Below are 25,867 nucleotides of genomic sequence, written 5' to 3'. Positions count from 1 at the left end.
TCACCTGAAATGGTTTTCACTTCACAGGTGTGCCCTGTCAGGTTTAATAAGTGGGTTTTATTGCCTTATAAATGGGGTTGGGACCATCAGTTGCGTTGTGGAGAAGTCAGGTGGATACACAGCTGATAGTCCTACTGAATAGACTGTTAGAATTTCTATTATGGCAAGAAAAAAACAGCTAAGTAAAGAAAAACGAGTGGCCATCATTACTTTAAGAAATGAAGGTCAGTCAGTCCGAAAAATTGGGAAAACTTTGAAAGTGTCCCCAAGTGCAGTCACAAAAACCATCAAGTGCTACAAAGAAACTGGCTCACATGCAGACCGCCCCAGGAAAGGAAGACCAAGAGTCACCTCTGGTGCGGAGGATAAGTTCATCCGAGTCACCAGCTTCAGAAATCGCAGGTCAACAGCAGCTCAGATTAGAGACCAGGTCAATGCCACACAGAGTTCTAGCAGCAGACACATCTCTAGAACAACTGTTAAGAGGAGACTGTGTGAATCAGGCTAGGGAACCACTGCTAAGGACAAGCAACAAGCAGAAGAGACTTGTTTGGGCTAAAGAACACAAGGAATGGACATTAGACCAGTGGAAATCTGTGCTTTGGTCTGATGAGTCCAAATTTGAGATCTTTGGTTCCAACCACCGTGTCTTTGTGCAACGCAGAAAAGGTGAACGGATGGACTCTACATGCCTGGTTACCACCGTGAAGCATGGAGGAGGAGGTGTGATGGTGTGGGGGTGCTTTGCTGGTGACACTGTTGGGGAGTTATTCAAAATTGAAGGCATACTGAACCAGCATGGCTACCAACAGCATCTTGCAGCGGCATGCTATTCCATCCGGTTTGCGTTTAGTTGGACCATCATTTTATTTTTCAACAGGACAATGACCCCAAACACATCTCCAGGCTGTGCAAGGGCTATTTGACCATGAAGGAGAGTGATAGGGTGCTGCGCCAGATGACCTGGCCTCCACCGTCACCGGACCTGAACCCAATCGAGATGGTTTGGGGTGAGCTGGACCGCAGAGTGAAGGCAAAAGGGCCAACAAGTGCTAAGCATCTCTGGGAACTCCTTCAAGACTGTTGGAAGACCATTTCAGGTGACTACCTCTTGAAGCTCATCAAGAGAATGCCAAGAGTGTGCAAAGCAGTAATCGAAGCAAAAGGTGGCTACTTTGAAGAACCTAGAATATGACATATTTTCAGTTGTTTCTTACTTTTTTGATAAGTATATAATTCCACCTGTGTTAATTCATAGTTTTGATGCCTTCAGTGTGAATCTACAATTTTCATAGTCATGAAAATAAAGAAAACTTTTTGAATGAGAAGGTGTGTCCAAACTTTTGGTCTGTACTGTATACAATGTGTTAAACCTCATACTACATCATACACTCCTTATACATAACTCATAATATTACACATATACAGTGTGTTATATATTATATACCTCGCTCATACTACATCATACAATCCTTAGAGTCCTACGGAGTCCCGTTCGGGGACGTTCCAGGCAGGCACGCCCACGCGTGTAGTCTCTTGTATTCCCGCGATAGTTGGCACTGGCAGCTGAAAGACATGGCGGACTCAGACTTCGGATGGGTGTAAGCATTATCGGTGGTATCGGCAGTTTGGATACCGATAACTTGCAAAAACAGGAATATCAGCCTATAATCGGTCAATCCCTACTTTAATGTGAATTCACATGTGGCAGATTAGCTATAAAATGTTACGCGACTTTCCAATTTTTCTGAATGGCAACTGCAACAATCCCATTTACTTATATGGAACTGATTTTTAGTTGCAGAAATTATATTTTATATTATTGTTATATTTATTATAGTCACACAGAGGCATTCTTCCTAGGAATAAGCAAGGCACTCTAGTGACCAGCAGCATGGGAATAACACAGAATTTAAAAAGCACGTATATTACGACAGGACAAGTGCAATAATCCGTCCTCTATCTAGTTCTGAAATCACTGACTTAGAAGATGTTTTCTATGGCGGTAGAAGAAAAAAATGACCTTGCAGAACGACCGCTCTTATACAACCGCTGTGAAGTGCGAGGCTGTGATTGGCATCCTAAGTGCGGAGACTGCAGCTGCGATGGCAGACAGATCAGAACCCAGCTCAGATGTTGGGAAACTGATCAAAGGATACGAAACTCAGATATTCTCCGAGGTCAGAAGCGTCACCTGCTACAAATGTTTTACTACAAGGCAGTTAAAATATAGGATTTTAATTAGTGAGCACGGACTTTCACCCCAGAATAAGATATTTATTGTAAAATATTAACAAGGCTTTTCCTAGTTTAATTTAACGTTCAAAGGAAGGCAACACACACACACACACACAACTGAAGCTCTCATATATTCACCTCCGTTGTCACTTACCACCTTAACTAACAAGGTTCACAATGTGACGCAAGTCTACCCACATAGCTCTCTATATAGTCCTTCTCCATTGTGTCATGTGCTGCCCCATTACAGGTTACAAATCCAACAACTCAAAACCTGGAAATTCATGATCAACTACAATGTCATGTGCACGGGCCCCGTATGGCGGCACAGAGTCTTTACTGGTCTGTATTACAGCCCTATTAGCACTCTAGGTTCCCAGATCACAAGTCACCCTACCAAGTCCAGTGTCTGACACCACAGCCAGCCATCTCTTTCCAATGTTGTGATGTGTAGTCCATGGAGATGTCAGGGTCTGTGACACCAGACAGCATGTCCTCACTCCTCAACGCCTCTTTAGACCTGCCGATGTTCAGGCAGAGATCTTTACTAAGAAGGGTTCGTACAAACAATCGCTAGCAACAATCTGCCAGTGTAAAGGTGCTGCCGATTACCTGATGAAAGAGTGAAACACACGTTCATCGGGTACTAGGATTGTTGGTCTGAACAGATCGTGCCATCAAAACAGCCTCTGCTGCCGAAATACAGTAAGACGAGTGATGGCATTAGAGATTGCTCCCCACCATACTGTGGACGGATTCACTGCATGTAATACTCCTGATCTCCTCTATAGTATGGGGAGGAGCGATCACTAATGCCATCACTCTTCCCCATACAGACTTGTTGGTTCCCGGCAGCAGATTGTGCTGACCCAGGATTTTTGTGCTGCACTAACGATCCAATTACCCAATGAACGATCGGGTAATCGGCGGTACATTTACACCGCCAGATCAACACTAACGAGTGTTAATATGAAAGCTCGTTAGCGATGATCTTTTCAATTCTCGGCCTGTGTAAAGGGCCCATTATTGTGTAAAAGATATGGCAATTAAGTGTTTATCTGTAGTTCACTGACAGCTTATAAGGTCTTAGATATAAGATCAAGTTGTAGCTAGCTCTCTGATGGATTCACTGAGAAGGAGAAGCAATAGCCTCCAGATGCATTAAACCTACTGAAAGATGCAGAAGAAAAAATGTTGAACTTTTTTTTTTTTATAAAGATGAATTGACAAAATTATTTTTTGCACAAAGTAAGTGTGCAAAGGTGTCCATAACCTTTAGATGTATAAATTATATTGCATGACGTAATGTTACTCTATTTAAAGGGGATTCCTGAGACTTCCTGATTCTGTCAGCTAGTTTTTAGCTTATAGAGCTGTGTACATGTGCTGCTAGATCTCCATTAGCGTGTCCACAATATACATTTCCCATAGCTCTGAGTGCTTTTATTCAGCCCAAAAAATGATGCAAATTAGGCTGGTAAGGAGCCCAAGGGTCTGTTACAAACTTTTCAGGAGCCCAGCCACGCCCACTGTGAAGGAGTCCAGCACCACCCCGCATCCTCCGAATCTCCTCCTTGCTCCCCCAAGGTCACAGAGTTTAAGAGCCGTAATCTCGTGCATGCCAGCTAGCGCATGGGCAGTTCATTCCCTGAGGCTGATGCCAGCACAGGGAAGGAACACCATGCCGGCACTTCAATTACGGCGCTTCAACTCTGACGTCGGGGGAGCAAGGAGGATATTTGGAGGATGTGGGGCGGTGCTGGGCTCCCTCACAGTCGCGTGGCTGGGCGCCTGAAAAGTTCGTAACAGCCCCTTGGGCTCCTTACCAGCCTCATTTGCATATATATAAAATTGTTTTTTTGACTGAATAAAATCACCCAGAGCGATCTTGCAGCACATGTACACAGCTCTATAGGCTAAAACTAGCTGTCAGAATCCCTTTAAATATAATCATATACTGTATAATGACCAATATTTGGTAAAACAGATTAAGACGAGAAGTCCTTGGCCTGCAATAAATAAGGAACCTCCTTAGTTAATCTGAGCTGCGGTATATTACTGTTTGACAAATTAAGTGACCAGAAAGTTGTATCTACACAGTAGAAACAGTTATGTGGAGCAAGCTAGGAAGGTAATAAATAACTTGGGGTCAGGTGAGGACCTCATTTCATAGTCATGTCTCAGGCGGTGATCACACTATTATTCCTTCCTTTCTGTCAAGTTAATCAGTGATTTCTTTGTCACCTAGCTTTTCCAGAGACAGATGTAAATATTAATAAAATCACCAACCCCTCATGGGGATCATCATCGAGCTTTTCAAGACTGCTGAATGGGCAAATCTGAGTACAATGCAATCATAAACAAAAATTGCCCCCGAAGGTGTACATAGCCTTTAACCACTTCACATCTGGGCCATTTGCCCCCTTCCTGACCAGGCCTAATTTTGCAAATCTGACATGCGTCACTTTATGTGGTAATAGCTTTGGAACACTTTTACTTATCCAAGCCATTCAGAGACTGTTTTCTCGTGACACGTTGTACTTCATGATAGTGATAAATTTGAGTCAATATATTTCACCTTTATTCATGAAAAAAATCCCAAATTTACCCAAAATTTTGAAAAATCCGCAGTTTTTTAAGATTTCAATTTCTCGGCCTTTAAAACAGAAAGTGGTAACTCATAAAATATTTGTTACTTAACATTCCCCATATGTCTACTTTATGTTGGCATCATTTTGTAAATGTTATTTTATTTTTTTAGGACGTTAGAAGGCTTAGAATTTTAGAAGCAATTCTTTTTTTTAAGAAAATTGCCAAAACCCACTTTTTAAGGACTGGTTGAGGTCTGAAGTCACTTTGTGGGGCTTACATAGTGGATACCCCCATAAATAACTCCATTGTAGAAACTACACCCCTCAAGTTACTCAAAACTGATTTTACAAACTTTGTTAACCCTTTAGGTGTTCCACAAGAACTAAAAGGAAAATGGAGATCAAATTTTTAAAATTCACTTTTTTGGCAGATTTTTCATTTTAATCCATTCTTTTTCTTTAACACATCAAGGGTTAACAGCCAAACAAAACTCAATATTGATTACCCTGAATCTGTGGTTTACAGAAACACCCCACATGTGGTTGTAAACTGATGTAAGGGCACACGGCAAGGCGCAGAAGAAAGGAGCGCCATATGGTTTTTGGAAGGCAGATTTTGCTGAACTGGTTTTTAGATGCCATGTCCCATTTGAAGCCCCCTGATGCACCCTTATAGTAAAAACTCCCAAAAAGTGACCCCATTTTGGAAACTAGAGGATTAGGTGCCAGTTTTATTGGTACTATTTTGGGGTACATATGATTTTGATTTGCGCTATATTACGTTTTTTTGTGAGGCAAGGTAACCAAAAAATGGCTGTTTTTGCACTGTTATTTTTTTATAACATTCATCTGACAGGTTAGCTCATGCTCTATTTTTATAGAGATAGTTATTACGGATTCAATGATATCAAATATGTCTACTTTATTTGTTTCAGTTTTACATAATAAAGCATTTTTGAAAAAAAATTATGTTTTTGTTTCTACATTTTTTTTAACGCTTTTTTTTATTTTTATGCCGATTGTCTTGTGCAGAGGCTCGTTTTTTGCAGGAAGAGTTGACGTTTTTATTGGTACCATTTTTGGGTACATATAATTTTTTGATCATTCATTATAACACTTTATGGGGCAAGGTGACCAAAAAATTGGTTGTTTTAGCACAGTTTTTAATTAATTAAAAAAAAAATTTCAGTGTTCACCTGAGGGGTTAGGTCATGTGACATTTTGTATAGAGCAGATTGTTACGGACGTGGTGATACCCAATATAAATACTTTTTCTTATTTATTTAAGTTTCATACAATAATAGCATTTTTTAAACAAAAAATGATAGTTTAGTGTCTCCATAGTCTGAGAGCCATAGCTTTTTTATTTTTTGACCGATTGTCTTAGTTAGATTCTAATTTTTTGTGGGATGAGGGGACAGTTTGATTGGTACTTTGGTACTATTTTGGGTGGCATACGCCTTTTTGATTGCTTGGTGTTGCACTTTTTGTGATTTAAGGTGACAAAAATGGTTTTTTTTTTTAAACAGTTTTATTTTTTAGTTTTGTATGGTGTTTATCAGATCATGTGATATATTTATAGAGCCGACTTCACGGACGCGGCAATACCAAATATGTCTATGTTTTTTTCTATTTTTTTTATTCCTTACTTGGGGAATTATTATATTTTTTTTTTACATCTAAAACTTTATTTTTATTTTTTATTTTAACGCTTTATTTTTTATTTTACACTTTGCATCCCCCATAAGGTCATACAAGACCTCTGGGGGACATTTAACTTCACTTTTTTTTTCCCACTTTTGATTTCTCCTGTAACTGGGGCTTACATAGTAACCTCAGTTACACGGGAAATACAACCCCCAGAGAGGCCGTACAGCGGTATGCAGCGCTGTACAGCCTCAGTGTAGGGCTGATCGAGGTCTGTAGAAGACCCGACAGCTCCTGCACTCTCCCGGCCCCGCTGTGTATACCGCGATCTAGAAGGCAGGGACACCTGGGAACTGTCCCTGCCTTCTCTCTGGGTTGCCCTGCTGTCACTGACAGCGGGCAACCCGCTCTGCAGCTGCACGATGCGTGCAGCTGCGATCTCTGAATGGACATTCAGAAACGTCCATTCAGAGAAAGAGATCCACCTCCCGGACGTTTATAGTCAACGTGCGGACGGTAAGTGGTTAACCACTTCCAGACCGAGCCATTTACCCCCTTCCTGACCAGGCCTAATTTTGCAAATCTGACGTGTCACTTTATGTGGTAATAACTTTGGAACGCTTTTACTTATCCAAGCCATTCAGAGACTGTTTTCTCGTAACACATTGTACTTCATGTTAATGGTAAATTTGAGTGAATATGTTTTACCTTTATTTATTAAAAATCCAAAAGTTAATGAAAATTAGAAAAAAATCACTGTTTTCTAATTTTGAATCTCTCTGCTTTTAAGACAGATAGTGATGCCTCATAAAATATTCATTAATTAACATTCCCCATATGTCTTCTTTATGTTGGCATCATTTTAATAATGTAATTTAATTTTTTTAGGACGTTAGAAGGTTTAGAATTTTAGAAGCAATTTTTTACATTTTTAAGAAACTTTTTTAAGGGCTCTTTGTGGGGCTTATATAATAGAACCAACCCATAAATGACCCTATTTTAGAAATGACACCCCTAAAGCTATTTAAAAACTGGTTTTAGAAATGTTGTTAACCCTTTAGGTATGCCACATGAATTAAATCAAATATAGGTAAAATTTCACTTTTTTTGTAGATTTTTCATTTTAATAATTTTTTTTTTCTGGAACACATCAAGGGTTAAAACCAAAACAAACAAATATTTATTACCCTGATTTTGCAATTTGTAGAAACACCCCATATATGGTCGTATACCGCTGTTTGGGCACACGATAGATGGCAAGGAGTGCCATATGGTTTTTGGAAGGCAGATTTTGCTGGAATGGTCTATGGGCACCATGTTGTATTTGAAGAGACCCTGAGATATGCCCACAGTGCAAAGCTCCATAAAGTGACCACATTTTGTAAATTACACCACCCAATTTTTAAGGGGTGTAGCGAGCACTTCACTCAACAGGTGTTTCATGGAATTTTTTATATTTGGGTGTGATTTTTTTTTTTTTACAAGAAAATGGTGCTTTAGGCCCGAACTTTCTTTTTCACAAAAGATAACAGTAGAATATTCCCCCAAAATTTGCTACCCACTTTCTCCAGTTTACGACCCCAATTGTGGTCGTAAACTGTTATTTGGGGATATGCCAGGGCTCAGAAAAGAAGGAGCGACATTTGGATTTTCTAACATGGAATTTTCTGTCATGGTTTTCTGGAGCGATAATTAATCTTAAATGTTTGTTGATTGAGCTGCGTGAGGGCTTATTTTGTGCGATACAAGCTGTCGTTTTATTGGCACCATTTTGGGATACATTTGGCTTTCAGGTTTCTTTTTATCTCATTTTTTGGGAGGGGAAGTCACAAAAAAAGCTGTTAGGTGTCATTTTTCTAATTATTTTTTTTTTTTTACACCATTCACTTGATGGGGTAGATCATGTGATATTTTTATAGATCCGTCATTACGGACGCAACAATATCAAATATGTCAAATTTTTTTTGTGAAGTGACAAAAATTATTATATATATTTTTTTTTTTACACCGTTCACATGAGGTGGCAGAACATGTCAGTTTTGTAGAGCCAATTGTTATGGACGCGGTGATACCAAATATGTCAGTTTTCTTTTTTCACATAATAGAGTCATATTTTTTATATTTTTCTGGCTATGGTCTTGTGTGGGGGGCTTATTTTATGCGGGATGAGGTGACGTTTTTATTGCTACCATTATGTTTTCTGGGAGGTAAGCTCACTAAAAAAATTTGTTTTGGCGCAATGTTTATTATTATTTTTTTTTTACGGCATTCACCTGATGGGGTAGATCATATGATATTATTTTAGAGCTGATTGTTGCGGACGCAGTAATACCAAGTATGTCTATTTTCTTTTTCTTTTTTTTCTTTTGACACTTTAAAAAATAAAAATAAAATGAGAAACTTTTTTTTTATTCTTTTTATTTTACACTTTGTGTCCCCATAAGGACATACAAGACTGGGGGACATTTAACTTAAAAAATTATTTTTAACTATTGAATTCTCCTGTAACTGGGGCTGACATGGTAGCACCAGTTACAGTGGAAATACACCCCCCAGAGAGGCTGTTCAGCATAATACAGCGCTGTACAGCCTCAGTGCAGGGCTAATCATGGTCTATGGAAGACCAGACAGCTCCTGCACTCCCCTGGCGGTCACATGACCACCGGGCCGGGACAGGAAATGGCATAGAGCTGTTGAGAGCTGTGTATACAGTGATCTAGAAGGCAGGGACACCCAGGAATGGTCCCTGCCTTCTTCCTGTTGTGCCCTGCTGTCACTGACAGCGGGCCATCCGCTCAGCAGCTGCACGATTGGCGTTCTAGAAAGTCCATTCAGAGATAAACCTGAGCACCCAGGACGTTTATAGTTAATGGGCAGTCGGGTAGTGGTTAAGGCATATGAACATCGTAGAGAATAGTCCTCCACTCAGCACACACCTGTATTAGTTGGAGCTAAGTTAGGCTACACGCTCACGACGGACAATTTTAACACACGTTTATTTCACTGATGCCTTTCTGAGAAACGTACGTAAAAAAATTGACCCCTTCAGTTGTATGGAGGCAGTCTGTCAGTGAAAAAACGGACAAGATAGAACATGTTCTATTTTTTGACATCCGTTTTTCACTGACAGTCAAAAAAACTGCAGTGTGAATAACCCCATAGACTACACATGGTCTTAAAACAGACATGAGATGGCAGTTAAAAAAAAATGTACCGTATTTTTCGTCCTATAAGACGCACCTAGGTTTTAGAGGAGAACAATAATAAAATAAAAAATATTTTTCATTACACCTCAGGTCAGACCCCCAATCAGACCCCAATGTTAATAAGACCTCAGATCAGACCCCAATGTAAATGACCCCCAATCAGACCTCAGATAAGGAGCCCAATGCCTCTCATCAGCCTCATATCAGCCCCCAGTAGCCTCATATCAGCCCCCAGTAGTCTCATATCAGCCCCCAGCAGCCTTAAATCAGACCCCATTGCCTCTCACCAGCCCCCAGCAGTGATATTTCAGCCCCCATTTTTTGTCACCAGCCCCCAGAAGTGATATTTCAGCCCCATATGGAATAAAATTAAAAAATCACTTACCTCTCCTGCTCCGGACACCGCTCGCTCTCTGTCTTCCTCCGTCTGCTGTGCTGTGAACTGGCGCGTACAGCGTGAGGTCACAGCGCGCCCTTACACTGTGTGCAGCCTTCACAGCCGACAGCTGAGGACCAGGAAGCGGTAAATACAGAGCCTTCACAGCTTCCCGATCCTCCGGTACTTATGAGTGCTTCCTCAATGGAAGCGCCTTATTAGTATTCGCCCCATAAGATGCAGGGGCATTTCCCCCCCAATTTTAGGGGGAAAAAATGCGTCTTATGGGGTGAAAAAATACGGTACATCACATTTCCGTTTTTCACTGTCGTGTGAATGTAGCCTAAAAGTGGCACCTGTTATGGCAAACTCAGCCCAGCCATATATTACATGGTCTCCCATTCATTTATATGGGTGACATTTCATATTATATTTCTCCTGTGAGATGACTTGGTGAAACTTGGGTAATCTCAGCTGATTTCAAGAGTTCCCAGAGGCAGCTTTGTTTTATAGAAAAATCTTAACTTCTGAAATGTCCGAAGTTGTGAATGCCGGGGTCACGGACAACACTACTGACCTCTAGAGTAAAAAGAGATGTGGCGCTTCTTATAGTCTTCCCTTGACTCCACTCTGGAGAGAGGAAGATGGGCTATAGACTGCCACCTCTATCTTTCCCGAGAGAGACCAATCATGTTTTGCAGGAACCAAAAATAATTAAAATTATGGATGAATTCTAGTACGTTAAAGCGACCCTCCAGGTTCCCTTTACTAAGTCTAATTTGCCTCATTATGTATGTGCCAGTTACCTGAATTCTCCATGGAGGTCTAGTATTCTATACTTTATAATTAGAGTTAAATTCAGAAACCTCGATTTGGCAGCTTCGCCAAAGCTCGACAAGAAATTCAATTCGTTACAAATTAATTAAATCACAAATCGCTATAAATCAGGTATACTCAGACCAATCTGCCTAAGGCTACTTTCACACTAGCGTTTTTGCTGGATCCCGCAGGGTCCAGCAAAAACACTTCCGTCACTGATAATACAACCATCTGCATCTGTTATGAACGGATCCAGTTGTATTATCTTTAACACTGCCAAGACGGATCCGACATGAACTCTATTGAAAGTCAATGGGGGACGAATCAGTTTTCTATTATGGCAGATTGCGTCAGAGAAAACTGATTGTCCCTATTGATTTGCATTGGGGGCAATTCCGGATCAGTTTTGCTCCGCATCCCAGGACGGAAAGCAAAATACAACATGTTGTGGTTTTCTCTCCGGTATGGGAACGCATCTAAACGGAACAGAATGCATTTTAGAGCATTCCGTTCAGTTCAGTTTTGTCCTCATTGACAATGAATGGGGACAAAACTAAAGCGTTTTTCTCCGATATTGAGTCCCTATGATGGAACTCAATACTGGAAAACTTAAATGCTAGAGTGAAAGTAGCCTAATATCTCCTCGCTCTGAATATTGGCGTACTGCACAGATATATACACAGCGATAAATTAGACTTGCCGGTGACAGTGGCCTGTAATACTGACGCACAGTAAGGCCCCTTTCACACAGGCGAGAATTCCACGCGGGTGCAATGCGTGAGGTGAATGCATTGCACCCGCACTGAATCCGGACCCATTCATGTGATGTACCATGTGATGAGACCAGTGACGTCATCAAAGGTCCTTTAGCCAGATCCTGAAGAAAGTAGAAAGAAGAGGAGATCCGCTACGCGACCAAGTGGATGGGGTGAGTTAAATTTGTTTATTATTTTTAACCCCTCAATGGACATTTTACTAAGCATTCTGTATTAAGAATGCTATTATTTTCCCTTATAACCATGTTGTAAGGGAAAATTATAAAATCTACAGAACACCGATCCCAAACCTGAACCTCTGTGAAGAAGTCTGGGTTCGGGTCTGGGTACCTAACTCTGCAGCTAATAGAATGGATTAGCTATGAATATTGGAGCCGAGGCAGTAACAAATAGCATAGTCTAGTGTGTTTATACTTGAGCAGTTAGCAGCATTATTATTCTATAGTCCCTGACTGAGTACAAGGGATACTTTGGCTGATGCCAGCTGCGCATATTAGCAGCAAGAGTGGTGCGGTCAACTGTTCGATGTGATACAACACTAAGTGAATAGTATCTCCTTGAAACATTGTATTCAGTCGGGTTAGGCTACTTTCACACTGGCGTTTCAGGGTCCGCCTGTGAGATCAGTTTCAGGGCTCTCACAAGCGGCCCCAAACGGATCAGTTTAGCCCCAATGCATTCTGAATGGATGCGGATCCATTCAGAATGCATCAGTTTGGCTCCGTTCCGCCTCCATTCCGCTCTGGCACTGGCCACCAATTCTTTTAAAACTGGGGAGGGAGGGGGGTCTGGCCCCTGCTGCCTGGCAGCACCCGATCAGGGGGCTGAGATCCGCACAATTAATTGTGCGGATCACAGCCCCCTGTAAGAGATCGAGTGCTGCTAGGCAGCAGGGGGCAGTCATGTACACAGTTCTTAGTATATTCTAACTTGAAGCGTCCCCATCACCATGGGAACGCCTCTGTGTTATAATATACTGTCGGATCTGAGTTTTCACGATCGTGAAAACTCAGATCTGAAAAAGCTGTTATGCAGACAGATCCGCACTGAACGGATACCATCGTTTGCATTTATAGGTGTGGATCCGTCTGTGCAGATACCAGACGGATCCGCACCTAGCGCAGGTGTGAAAGTAGCCTTACATGGGAATTTTTTTCACAGCATTTATCTTGGGCTTTCTACCAAGCAAAGTTTAATGCTGTGGCGAATGAGAAAAGATGCAGGCTATATTAGCCCCTAGTTGTGGGGGTAATGGATCAGATTAATGGAGGTACTCTCTTGGTGGCTCCATATCTGTACTTCAGTCCTACATCATTGACTAGCACATAAAGAACCATTTAACACATTCCCCTCTACATACATAGATTTTTTTTTATATGTAATCAATAAAGATTTTTTATTTTTTGTTTTAGAGTCCCTAATCACAAGTAAAAAAACTTAGTGCACTGCACAGTTATTTACACAGCAATAAATCAGACCTGCCTGTAATACTGATGGTAAAGTAACTCTGCAGCTAATAGAATGGATTAGCTATGACTCTTGGTGCACGGCACACGGCGGTAAATTGTAGCAGAGTCTGTAGTTCAGCAGTCTACTACACTCTCCCTCTCCAATATTGTCCTACACGCTCTGTTAACAGTTTGCAGCAACACTGTGCCTAGTGCATAAGTGTCTTGTCACGTCTCTCCCTATGTTCAGCACTCAGGAAAATGGTGGTGACCATGTAGGATCAAGGTTTTATAGGGCTGGCTGCATGGCATTATGGGCGATCCAGCGTTCCCGGGCTTGTCTCCTCTGCACTTAGTCCTGTTTCACACTTCCGTTGTGGCTTTCCGGTTGTATTAAATCTTAACTGAACAAACCAGATCCTGTATAAAAATCTTTGTAAGTCAATTGGCACCGTATCTGGTTTTTCAGGTTTGTTCCATTTTGGAGACTGGACACAAAACCGCAGCTCGCATTGTTTTTGTGTCTGGTCAAAAAACAAAACAAAACAAACGGAATGCATTCTGAAGCATCCCGATTAGTGATGAGCAAACTTGTGTTTTAAGTTAGTCGTCCAAAGTTCGGGTTATCGAAGAATCCAGTTATGGATTTCTCTACCACGAACCATAACGGAATTCTATGACGGCATGCACCACGGAAGCCTATAAGAGGATTGCATTCCGCCATAATAGAAGCCTATGGTCAGCAGAGATTTCTGTTATGACGGCATGCCTTATAGACTTCTGTGGTGCATGCCGTCATAGAATTCCGGCATGGTCAGTGGTAGCAGAATCCATAATGGGATTCTTAGATAAGGCTACTTTCACACTAGCGGCACCGACCTTCCGGCAGGCTGTTCCGTCGGGTGGACAGCCTGTCGGATCCGTCCTGCCGCTAGTGACCATCTCCGTCCCCATTGACTATAATTGGGGCGGGGGAGGAGTTCCGGCGAGGCACGGCGAGAGGCTGCCGGAATAAATGTCGGACATGTCGTAGTTTTATTCCGGCAGCCTCTCGCCGTACGCTGCCGTGCCTCACCAGAACTCCTCCCCACTCCCATTATAGTCAATGGGGACGGAGCGGCAGTCCGGAGGCACGCGGTCACTAGCGGCAGAACGGATCCGACAGGCTGTTTACCAGACGGAACAGCCTGCTGGAGGTCCGTGCCACTAGTGTGAAAGTAGCCTTACCCGAACTCGCCGAACTTAACAAGTTCCCTCAACACTAATCCTGATCAGTCTTGTCCCAACTGACAATGAATGGGGACAAAACTGAACAGTTTTGACCCAGTTTTGAGAACCTCTGCCAGATCTCAAAACCAGAAAGCGACAACACAAATGTGAAACAGGCCTTACTTTTACTTTCTAACACGTGCAGCCGTCATTTTAAGACAACTGATTAGTTTCCTTGAAGCGCGAGGAAATTCGGATTTGTTTAGAATCAAAGTTTTCCTAAACTTCGGACTGAATTCCGCTTTAGATGCCCATTAGTTTGTGATGGGCATGTGTTTGTTTTCAGCAGACAATCTGTAGAACTGCAGGGGAGGGAGACAGCAGCAGGCTAAACCAAAGATGACACAGGGGTGTGTCTCAGACTACCTCAGACTCTCTAGCTAATCTATAGATCACAGCTCTGCTCTAAGGCTGGGTTCACACCTGAGCGTATTCGAAACGCCTGTAAACAGAGGCATCCAATGAATCTATGGGCGGGAACGCACGACAATATTCCCCAAAGAAGCTCTTGTACTTCTTGGGGCGTAGGGCGTTTTACAGCGGTTCGTACGCGCTGTAAAACGCTCAGGTGAGAACCATGCCCATAGGGAGACATAGGCTTTTGCCTGTCGAGCGTTTTACAGCGCGTAGGAACGCGCTGTAAAACGCGCTGTAAAACACTCAGGTGTGAACCCAGCCTAATGGAGCGGAGGTAGAAAGCAGCCAAGGAGCAGATTCTGAGGAAAGATGCTGATCTACATATCATTTTTGAACTCCTAACTATGCAGTCACTTTAAAGGGGTTGTCCACCTTTTATTAAAGGGGTTGATCACTTTCTGGTTATTGTTAACCAATGCGTTTATGGGATGATTATATGGCACTTACCAATATAGCCTTTGTTTAAATTCTGCACCATTTTCTATATTTCATAAGTTATACCCCGTTGTTTACAGAGTCTTTTGTGCTGTCCACACAGAGGTCCTGTCCATAAGATGGCCGGTGATGGAGGGTCATGTGAACAGGCAAATCGCCTCCATGTGATGCCTCCTCCATTCAGATACACTGCACCTGACATCTGTACTTGTTCTGTTGGGTGCTTAGTGCAGATGCAGTGTATTTGAATGGAGTTGACATCACATGGAATTGATTTACCTGGTCACATGACCCTCCATCAGCGGCCATCTTATGTACAGGTCCTCTGTGTGGACAGCACAAAAGACTCTGTAAACAATGGGGTATAACTTATGAAATATAGAAAATGGTGCAGAATTTAAACAAAGGCTATATTGGTAAGTGCCATATAATCATCCCATAAACGCATTGGTCAACAATAACCAGAAAGTGATCAACCGCTTTAAAGTGACTGCGTAGTCAGGAGTTCAAAAATGATATGTAGATCAGCATCTACAATGAGACATACCTTAGAAAATATAGAAAATGGTGCAGAATTTAAACAAAGACTATACTAGTAAGTGCCATATAATCATCTCACAAACGCATTGCTCAATAATAACCACAAAGTAGCCAACCCCCTTTAAGTGATGGCTTTTCCTCAGGATAGGGTCAATCAGCTATTCAGCAACATCTCCAATTCCAAAAGCAAACAGGTCTGTCAACTTTGTAGTGGACTGTAGCTCATTTAATTTAATAGGAACAGAGTTGCACTAACCCACTACAAAGTGGACTGAGCCGTCTGCTTCCAGCGCTGAAGCTATTGGCAGCTGATTGGGGGAAGGAGGGTGGGGTGTCGAACCCCCGCCAATCAACTAATGATGGCCTATTGTGAGGATAAATAATCATTTTTAAAAAAGGTAGACAAACCCTGCTAAAACTGCAATAGCACTGCACAAATCTGACCCCATCGTACCTTCAGGGTTTTATAGTATATAGCTCTGTTGATCTCCAGAGGGCAGAGGTTTTGCTCCTTTGCTGAGCGAGCCCAGTTCACGTACCGCAACCAGTTGCCTTTTTGTGGATCTGTGGCATCAACACACATCCAGCCCAGGTTTGGATAATACACCTAAAACACAAGGGAAGAAATCACACTTTGATATATCAACCAGCAAACACAAAGCAGATTTGCAGTTCAGACCAAATGAAAGAGCCAGCAGCTGGTGGTAACACTTAGCATGGGCTTAATAACTGTGCAAATGGCAGCTTCAAAAGTGGCACAAGCAAACATAATCAACATATATCAAAAGAGCATTCCATAACAACATGGGAGAATTACAAGCAAATTAATATTCTATCCAATGGAAAACCTAACACTATAAGTAGAGCTATTTATACTGTAGGTCCTTCTAAAGCAGTGTTTCCCAACCAGTGTGCCTCCAGCTGTTGCAAAACTACAACTCCCAGCATGCCTGGACAGCCTTTGGCTGTGCGGGCATGCTGGGAGTTGTAGTTTTGCAACAGCTGGAGGCACACTGGTTGGGAAACACTGTTCTAAAGAGGTAGTTTGAGAAAAAAGGAAAGTCTGCTTTGTCTATTTTTGAGAAATAGCGCCCCTCTTTTTCATGGGCTGTGACTAGTAGTGCAACGTTTTTATCTAATCTTATACAACCCCATTAAGCTGCTCTTATGTTCTATAAAGTAAAAAAAAAATCACTGGTAAATATATAAAGAAAATCCTTGAATGATGGGCTGCTCAAGCAGTTTTCAGCTATTCGGAAGTTCCATCTGTTCCTGATAAAGCTGGGTGACAGCTAACCTAGCCACCATTACAGCTCCTATGAGGGTTTGCAGCTTATTGACTCTTCTTAGTGAGAAAGGCATTGGTGATTAGGAGAGATCTTGTGTCCCCTGTTTGGAAGATAATTTTCGACTTATATTGTTTTCAAATACAGCATTATACACCTTTAGTTTTCTTTAGGAGTTTAGTTGAAATTGAAAAAGTCGCAACTATAAAAGACTTGAACATAAGCAAGCAATGCACTCTAATATATACACTGACCTTTAGGTGGCTTATAATGGTTACCCCCCATTTCTTTCTCAGAGACAGATCTAACATAATAGCTGAAGATTTATTTTTAACAATAGTTTTTATCAAATACTCCATAAAAACTTGCTTATATTTAAAAGGGGATTGTTTTAATTTTTTAGAGAACTACAAGGCTCAATTTTCAGGAGCCAAACAAAAAAGTTTGTGCATTAGACTCAAAATAAAGACTGGCTGTTGACATATGTGTTTATACTGTATGGGTTTGGAGGTTCTGATATGTGAGACAGTAGTCATCATGGGGGGCAGGGCTTTTTTTTATTTTTTAGACTACCTGTCAGTAATCACACTGCAGAACTCTTCAGCGAGTCCTCTTCCCAGACAGAAATGGGTGAAAGCAGCTTGTGTACTACAACAAAAGGTGCCCTGTTAAACCAAAAAGAGCTGCTATTGGTTGTTATTCCTCTTGTGATCTTCACTTATCTGAGTGAACGGGACGATTTATTGCTTTATAGAAAGAAAGTCCCTACAGACAATATGTTATTGTGGTAAGGGGAAATCCATACATAATTACGTTCACCCCTGTATAAAAGATGTCTATTTTGTTCAGTGGATGAATAGACTATGGTATACAAGTCAGATGGGACTCTATAATACTGTCTATAGATGCAGGCTATCATACCAGTAACAAAAATGGAAACAAGTCACCAGGTTAGGACACATTAGGACCTAGAATGTCCTATCAAAGTTAAACTCATGCATTCAACTGTATAGAAATAAAGGAGATGTCTCATGAGGACCACCTCTTTCAATACCCCTTATTAGGGCATATGGACGTCATAAAAGTGTTCTCTTCTATTTGTCAAGATGGAGGGTCACTAACAAAGATCATTGATCTGATAGACCAGACCTGTCCATGTATCCATGTTCCTTCAATGCCTCAACTACCTGAACTTTTATAGGGCAGAAGAAATAGAGAACTCAGTGAATAATGGCATTTGGGCCTCACAAACAATAGTTAAAGAGGTTTTCCTACAATTTCTTGACACAGGTCAAACATGGGAGTTTAGGACCCTCATTACTCCTGGGAATAGAGGAAAGCAGATCAATCTCCATTGAGTTGATCAAGAGTTATGGAAACTGTTGAGTACTCTTAATCGTTTGTCTCCATAATTCCCATTTATTCCAGCTTGTAGTGCTGTGCTGACAGAAGTCCAGATAAATTTACCATTGCAGTAGAAATCTAATTTCTCTAAAATTGAATTAAGGCGGAGAAACTCTTTAGGCTCAATTGTTCACACCAAGGAACAATAAACCTTGCAATTCTGACCATACTAGCTCTAATCATCAGACCCCTTGAGTTTCTTTAGGAGCTTTAGGATTTAGTAGTTGTTTTTTAAGCATATTCATAAAGTCACAACCATTGAATGGTATTGAAAAGACTTGAACATAAGCAAGCAATGCAGCCAGGCAATGAGTGAAGGCAGCGGCACTGTGTTGCACAGGTATGGATATTACCAGTGGGTAGAGAAAGGCAAGGATTCCACCTTAAAGAGCTCTAGTTAGGCCACATCTGGAGTAGTGCATTCATTTCTGTAGACCACATCTCCAGAGTGGTATTAACAAACTAGAAAAAGAAAGAAGAGCAACTCGATGGTACATGGTGGTCAAGAAAAACACATGAAAATAGAATCACAGACCTCAAATAAAACCCTTTCACAACCACAGAGATTACCGTTAACTTGTGACTACATCTAGCTGAGGACAGGAACAGGAGGCAAAAAAAAAGTCATCTTGGATACTCTTAATGGGGTTTCCAGGATAAAACAAACACAAAAAATTAAAAAAAATAAACTTCACTTGAATGAAGCTGACCTGCAATACTAAATGAAATCTATTGCCAGGCGTGGAGAACCCTTTTAAGTGTATTGTATATAAGTCATAGAGAAACCACTACAAAATATTTGCATGTAGCCAAATTGGATTACTAATCTCACATAAGTGCCATGGTGTCAGGGAGTATTTATAGAGGGTGCAGATGTTGTAACCATACCGAGGCTCTGGAAACTGAAGAGAGCAAAAAGACTACCTGTACTATAAATGATTAGTGGTAGTTTACAGGCCAAATAAGGGACAAAGTCACACCTCCTACCGTAATAGGAGTCATTCATGAAAAAAAAAAAAAAAATATCACTTTGTGGTCATCAACAAAAACACCCATTTCCTATTGTGCAGGTCTTTTCAGCTCTAATAGCAATAGCCTGAACCAAAAACTTTCTAAGAATAATGATCATATTCTTATTATGTATAGGGGGGAAAAAAAAGACTTCCCTGAGCAGGTGAACGTGAAGTTTCAGGAGTATGTAGGACTGTTGTTTTCTATATCTTTGAGCACTGACAAATCTAATGTTATTATTTTATCCATATTGCTGACATCTCATCGACTTTAAAAACCATTAAAAACAGTTATTCTGATGCTTCTCTTAAAAGAATGGAGCTGCTTCTCTTCTATGGGGACCCAAAACTACAGATACATCAACCTATCATCCCCATCTATCTCCAGTGAAATTTGAGGGGGTCCCATAGAGTACAGACTGAAATGCCCCCCCCCCCCCCGCAAAGAGGACCCACAGCAGATACATGGTCAGCCTCTATGTATGCTGTTTGATGTGTGCATTAATCACACCAATAGTGCGCACAGCTCTGAAGGACCTTTTCCTTGCCTATTTTTAACAGTCCAAAAGAATGAAGGGAGGTCCTGCATGCGCAGCTGCTCTCTGTGGCCAGGGCTGCGTGAAAAACGCATAATATAGAACATGCTGTGATTCTCACGCAACGCAGAACTGATACGTGATAAAAAAACGCTCATGTACACAGACCCATTGAAATTAATGAGTCAAGATTCAGTGCAGGTTCTATGTGTTTACTTTACGCATCGCACTCGTGTGGGAAACTCGCTCGTGCGAAAGGGGCCTTAAACAACTAGAACTAAACAAAAAAACTCAGTTCCTGTTCCCTGCAGTCATAACTCCAATATTAAGGCTACTTTCACACTAGCGTTCGGGCGGATCCGTTCTGAACGGATCCGCTCATAATAATGCAGACGGAGGCTCCGTTCAGAACGGATCCGTCTGCATTATTTTTAGCATAGAACAGCTAAGTGTGAAAATAGCCTAGTACGGATCCGTCCAGACTTTCAATGTAAAGTCAATGGGGGACGGATCCGCTTGAAGATTGAGCCACATTGTGGCATCTTCAAACGGATCCGTCCCCATTGACTTACATTGAAAGTCTGGACGGATCCGCACGCCTCCGCACGGCCAGGCGGACACCCGAACGCTGCAAGCAGCGTTCAGCTGTCCGCCTGTCCGTGCGGAGGCGAGCGGAGCGGAGGCTGAACGCCGCCAGACTGATGCAGTCTGAGCGGATCCGCCTCCATTCAGACTGCATCAGGGCTGGACGGCTGCGTTCGGGTCCGCTCGTGAGCTCCTTCAAACGGAGCTCACGAGCGGACCAGCGAACGCTAGTGTGAAAGCAGCCTAAATGGGGCATATAACATTATTATCTAGATGTATAGTCTATTAGGCACTTGACACCACAGTCATGTCAATGGTATCAAGACTTTTGGATGTGCCATTGGACTATGTTAAATAACCTTAGCACAGGGTGTCATCCTACTGGGAGTCCCAGCGATCAGTTGTGATCTTCGTTGAGACCAGCAGCAAGTGTACAATTCTCCTGCAGCACCAATTTAGGAAAAATTATGAATGACATGGTGCCTATAGAAATGAATAGGCCATCCGTGTAAGGTAAAAATCCCAAATTAGAGTCTCTTCTAGATTTTTTAGGCAGGTTCCACGTTCAGGATTTCTGGTGCAGTTTTTGAGGCCAAAACCAGGTGTGGATCATAAATTCAGGATTACTTAGCGGTAATCATTTTTCCATGAGCCCATGACAGAACCCTTGAGAGACCTCCTCCTTCATCAGGACAGGAAACGCTTGTGGAGAGCTTCATAAGAAGGGGCTCTGCCCCTACAGCCTCAGTTAATATGCGAGAACTTGTTCTAACATTTATTATTATATATTTTTTTATATATATATATATATATATATATATTATTATTATTGTTTTAATACATATATACATATACATGAGTATTTCAAAGATATGAAACAGAATATAGGGCGGGAATAATTCCGGGTGCTGTCATGGGCTCATGGAAAAACGATTACCGGTAAGTAATCCTGAATTTCCCCTATGCCCATGACAGCATCCCTTGAGAGACGACTAGAACTAGAACTAGCTTTGGGGGAGGGGGGGGGGGACTACCGCCTGCAATACTTTCCTAGCAAAGGAAAGACGATCATTAGAGTCTAGATCTAACATGTAGTGACGAAAAAAGGTACTTGGAGATTTCCATGTGGCAGCCCTACAGATCTGCTCTAAAGATGCATTAGCCCTTTCTGCCCATGAAACTGAACGGATCTGGTTGAATGAGCACCGAAATCTAAAGGGGAAACCTGCCCTGCTGAGAAATAGGCCAAAACAATAGCTTCTACTATACACCTAGCTAGAGTTCTATATGTAACCATATTACCCCTATTTTTGCCCCCAAATTGCACAAACAGCCTGAGGATTTCCTCCACTAACTGGTGACATTCAGGTAATGTGACAGGCATCTTTTTACATCTAAGCAATGTAGTTTCTTTTCTTTCTCATTTTGAGGGGATTGACACAAAGATGGAAGAACAATATCTTGGGACCTATGAAAGAGAGAGACCACTTTAGGCAGAAATGCTGGGTCCGGTTTAATAAGCACCCCATCGTCCAAGATGTTTGTATAGGGAGGGGAAGCTGAAAAGGCAGAAATCTCCCCCATTCTTCTGGCTGAGGTGATGGCCACCAAGAAGGCAGTTTTAAAAGATAATATTTTAATGGGTAAATCCTGTAAGTGGTTCAAAAGGAGGCTTCCATTAACCTAGACAGGACTAGATTCAGATCCCAGGGGGACCTGACTACAGGCTTAATCCTACTAACTGCCCTAAAAAAAACCTTCCTAATCCAAGGATGATTGGCGACTGGGCAATCAAAAAAGGACACTCAAAGCAGAGACTTGTACCTTAAGGGTACTAAGCCTAAGGTTTTCATTGAGGCCTTCTTGAAGGAAATCCAGAACCTGAGGCATAGGGGGAGGACTCAAAGGATCCAACGGGGAGTCCCCAAAATTAAAGTCTTCCATACTCTAAGATAAATAGTGGAGGTTACCTCCTTACGACAGGATAATAGGGTGGAAATGACCTCTTTGGATAACCTCTACGTTCTAATATTTCCCCCTCAAATGCCAAGCTGCCAAGTGAAGGTTCTTTACTTCTGGATGATAGACAGGTCCCTGGAATAACAGATCGTGTCTGTCCGGAAGAATCCAAGGATCCGTCAGAGATAGGATTCTCAGCCAAGAGAACTAGGTCCTTCTCAGCCAGAAGGGTGCAATTAGAATAAGCCTCGTCTGTTCCTGCTTTAGCTTCTGCAAAACCCTTGGAAGAAGTCTCAGAGGAGGAAAATCAGAGGATGACCCCAAAGGTGAACTATCTGGTTGAAGACCTCCTGATTCAGGCACCATTCTGCTTGATTCAAATGGTTTCTGCTTAGGTAATCTGCGATTTTCTTTTCTGTTCCTTTCAGGTGTACTGCTTTGATAAAAGAAATGAAAGGAATAATGAAATAGAACATTTCTGTGGTTAAGGACATAAGATGCTCTGATCTTGTTCCTCCCTGAATGTTTAGGTAGGAGACTACCGTAGCATTGTCCGACAGTATCTTTACTCCTATTCCCTTTAACCTGGGCAGAAAGGCTCTTAAGGCTAGCAGCACTGCTCTTAGTTCTGACATTTTGGGAATCCTGACTTTCTGTTAGACTCCAAACTCCCTGCAGCACCCCCCCCCCCACTGACAGAACGCCCCCTAGCCAATTGGACTGGCATCCGTGGTTATGGTTACTTGTTCTTGCAGAATCCAGAGAAAGCCCTGAGATAGATTTGAAGGCTGTAGCCACCAGTTTAAGGACTGTATCACCTGTGGGGTGAGAGGGAGAGGGGTGTCCAGCGGGGACAATGATCCTTGCCATTCTCTCAGGATCTGCCACTGCAGCGTCCTGGAGCGAAACAGGGACCAACCTACTGCCGGAATTGTGGAGGTCATTCTGCCAAGAACTGCCATCCCTTGTCTGATAGTTTGAGTTTTTGAAGCCACGAAGACTCGCACGTCTTCTCTTAATTTGTCTACTTTGTGCTGAAGGAGGATGCACCGTAGATTTACTGAATCTAGGATAAAACCTAGAAAGACACATTGTTGGGAAGGGTTTAGGTTGGATTTTTCCCAGTTTATCTGCCATCCGAGATTTATTAAAATGTTTACCACTTCCAGCAGATGAGAGGATAAAAGTTCCACAGACTCAGCTACTATCAGGAGGTCGTCTAGGTAAGGTATAACGAGAATGTATTTTTCCCTTATGTGGGCCATGACCTCTGCCATTAACTTTGTTAAAAGTCTTGGAGCCTGGGAAATTCCAAACAGAAGAGCTCTGTACTGTAGATGATGTACCTGACCTTGCATAGACATAGCTACTCTGAGGTATTTCTGAAAATCGGCATGAATAGGGACATGATAGTAAGCGTCTAAGGTGGCCATCACACAGTCCTTGAAAGTATGTTTTATTGCAGACTGCACGGACTCCATTCAGAATTTTTTGTAGATGAGGTATTGATTTAAGTCTTTCAGATTTATGATTATTCTGAAGCAACCATCTGGCTTGGGTACAAGAAAAAGGGAAGAATAAAACCCCCTTCCTTTTTCTGAGTCTGGGACAGGAACTAGGACATTTTTCTTTAAAAGAGAAAACGCTTCCTCTTTTAGAGCTAGGTTTTTTGCTGAATTTTGAATTAAACTAGTAATTTTTAACCTTTCCGGAGGGGGAGAGAAACTCTAGACGAAAACAGTCTATATGATACCGTTTATCCAGGGGCTTGCAGAAATTTTTTCCCCAAGCCCGAGAAAAAAAGAGATAGTCTTCCCCCCACAGGACAGTAACCATCATTGGCTAGACTTGGGGCCTGAAGAGGACTGGAAATTAAAGAGGAAACCTCTATCCAGGACTGGTGCCACCCTAGGCAAAAGCTAATTTTGCCGCTCCCCTTGACTCCGCCTATTGGCCGCGCTTTTTGACCCGCCTCTTTTTTGTCAGCCACCTATTTATACAGACTGTACCCTTTATTGTGGTAAGGCCACGTTTTCTCCCTCCAGCTACATACCATGTCATCAACAGATCCCCCAAAGGTGTCACCCACAGATCCCCCATAAGTGTCACCCACAGATCCCCCATAAGTGTCACCCACAGATCCCCCATTAAGTGTCACCCACAGATCCCCCATTAAGTGTCACCCACAGATCCCCCATTAAGTGTCACCCACAGATCCCCCATTAAGTGTCACCCACAGATCCCCCATTAAGTGTCACCCACAGATCCCCCATTAAGTGTCACCCACAGATCCCCCATTAAGTATCACCCACAGATCCTGCATAAATGTCATCCACAGATCCTGCATAAATGTCATCCACAGATCCTGCATAAATGTCATCCACAGATCCCGCATAAATGTCATCCACAGATCCCCCATAAGTGTCATCCACAGATCCCCCATAAGTGTCATCCACAGATCCCCCATAAGTATCATCCACAGAACCCCCATAAATGTCACCCACAGATCCCCTCCCCACCCAGCGCCGCCTCCTAGCTAATTTATTCACTTAACTTGCCTCTGTGTAATCTCGCACAGGCATCGAACAAGGTGCGCTGGTAGACGGCGCATGCGCACTTCGCTCGATGATGGCTCTGCTAGTGCGCCTGTGTGAGATTACACAGAGGCAAGTGAAGTGAATAAATTAGCTAGGAAGCTGCGCCGCGGGCTGGCGCCTCCAGCAAGAGTGCGCTCTACGCGGTGGCGTACCTTGCTTATGGGTGGCGCCGACCCTGCCTCTATCCCTTCACCTGTTTTGCTTTTTATTTGATTTATCAAAAAACTTCCTATTTTTCCGAAGAAAAAAGATGCTTCCTAGCGGAATTAGACACGTGAAACCCCTTCTTATTATCAGAGGCTTTTTCCAAGAGGTCATCCAGAACTGAACCAAACAAAAAATTCACCCTGACACGGGATAGAACACAGTTTGTTTTTCAAACTTGTGTTCCCAGACCATCCTTTCAGCCAAATCGCTCTTCCAGCTGAATTAAAAAGAGCGGCGGATCTAGCATTTAATCTTAATGTATCAGCTGATGCATCTGAAATAAAGTCGACCGCTTTAAGTATAGTGGGCAAAAAACTTAGGAGCTGGTCCCTAGAGGTCTTATTCTGGATGTGGGATTCTAAATCCTGAAGCCACAATTTCAAAGATATTACACAAAGGCTATATTAGGCTTAAAGGCTTGAGTAGAGGCCTCCCAAAAATGTTTAAGGTATAGCTCAGCCCTTCTATCCATCGGGTCTTTTAAGGCACCAAGATCCTCAAAAGGCAAGGCAGATCTTTTT

General features: G+C 42.2%; 1 protein-coding gene across 1 annotated transcript in view; it reads right to left on the bottom strand.

Annotated features, from left to right (window-relative positions):
- Positions 1-25,867, bottom strand: part of LOC122928874 (PR domain zinc finger protein 2-like) — a 135,183-nt gene that overhangs the window by 70,087 nt on the left and 39,229 nt on the right. The window contains 1 exon segment of the mRNA XM_044282166.1: positions 16,217-16,369. Within this exon segment, the coding sequence (XP_044138101.1) occupies positions 16,217-16,369 (153 nt within the window).

This window comes from Bufo gargarizans, chromosome 2 (genome assembly GCF_014858855.1).
Source record: "Bufo gargarizans isolate SCDJY-AF-19 chromosome 2, ASM1485885v1, whole genome shotgun sequence".
NCBI classification, from domain to species: Eukaryota; Metazoa; Chordata; class Amphibia; order Anura; family Bufonidae; genus Bufo; species Bufo gargarizans.
Note: the sequence above shows the minus strand (reverse complement) of the source record. Positions and strands in the feature narration are given on the sequence as shown.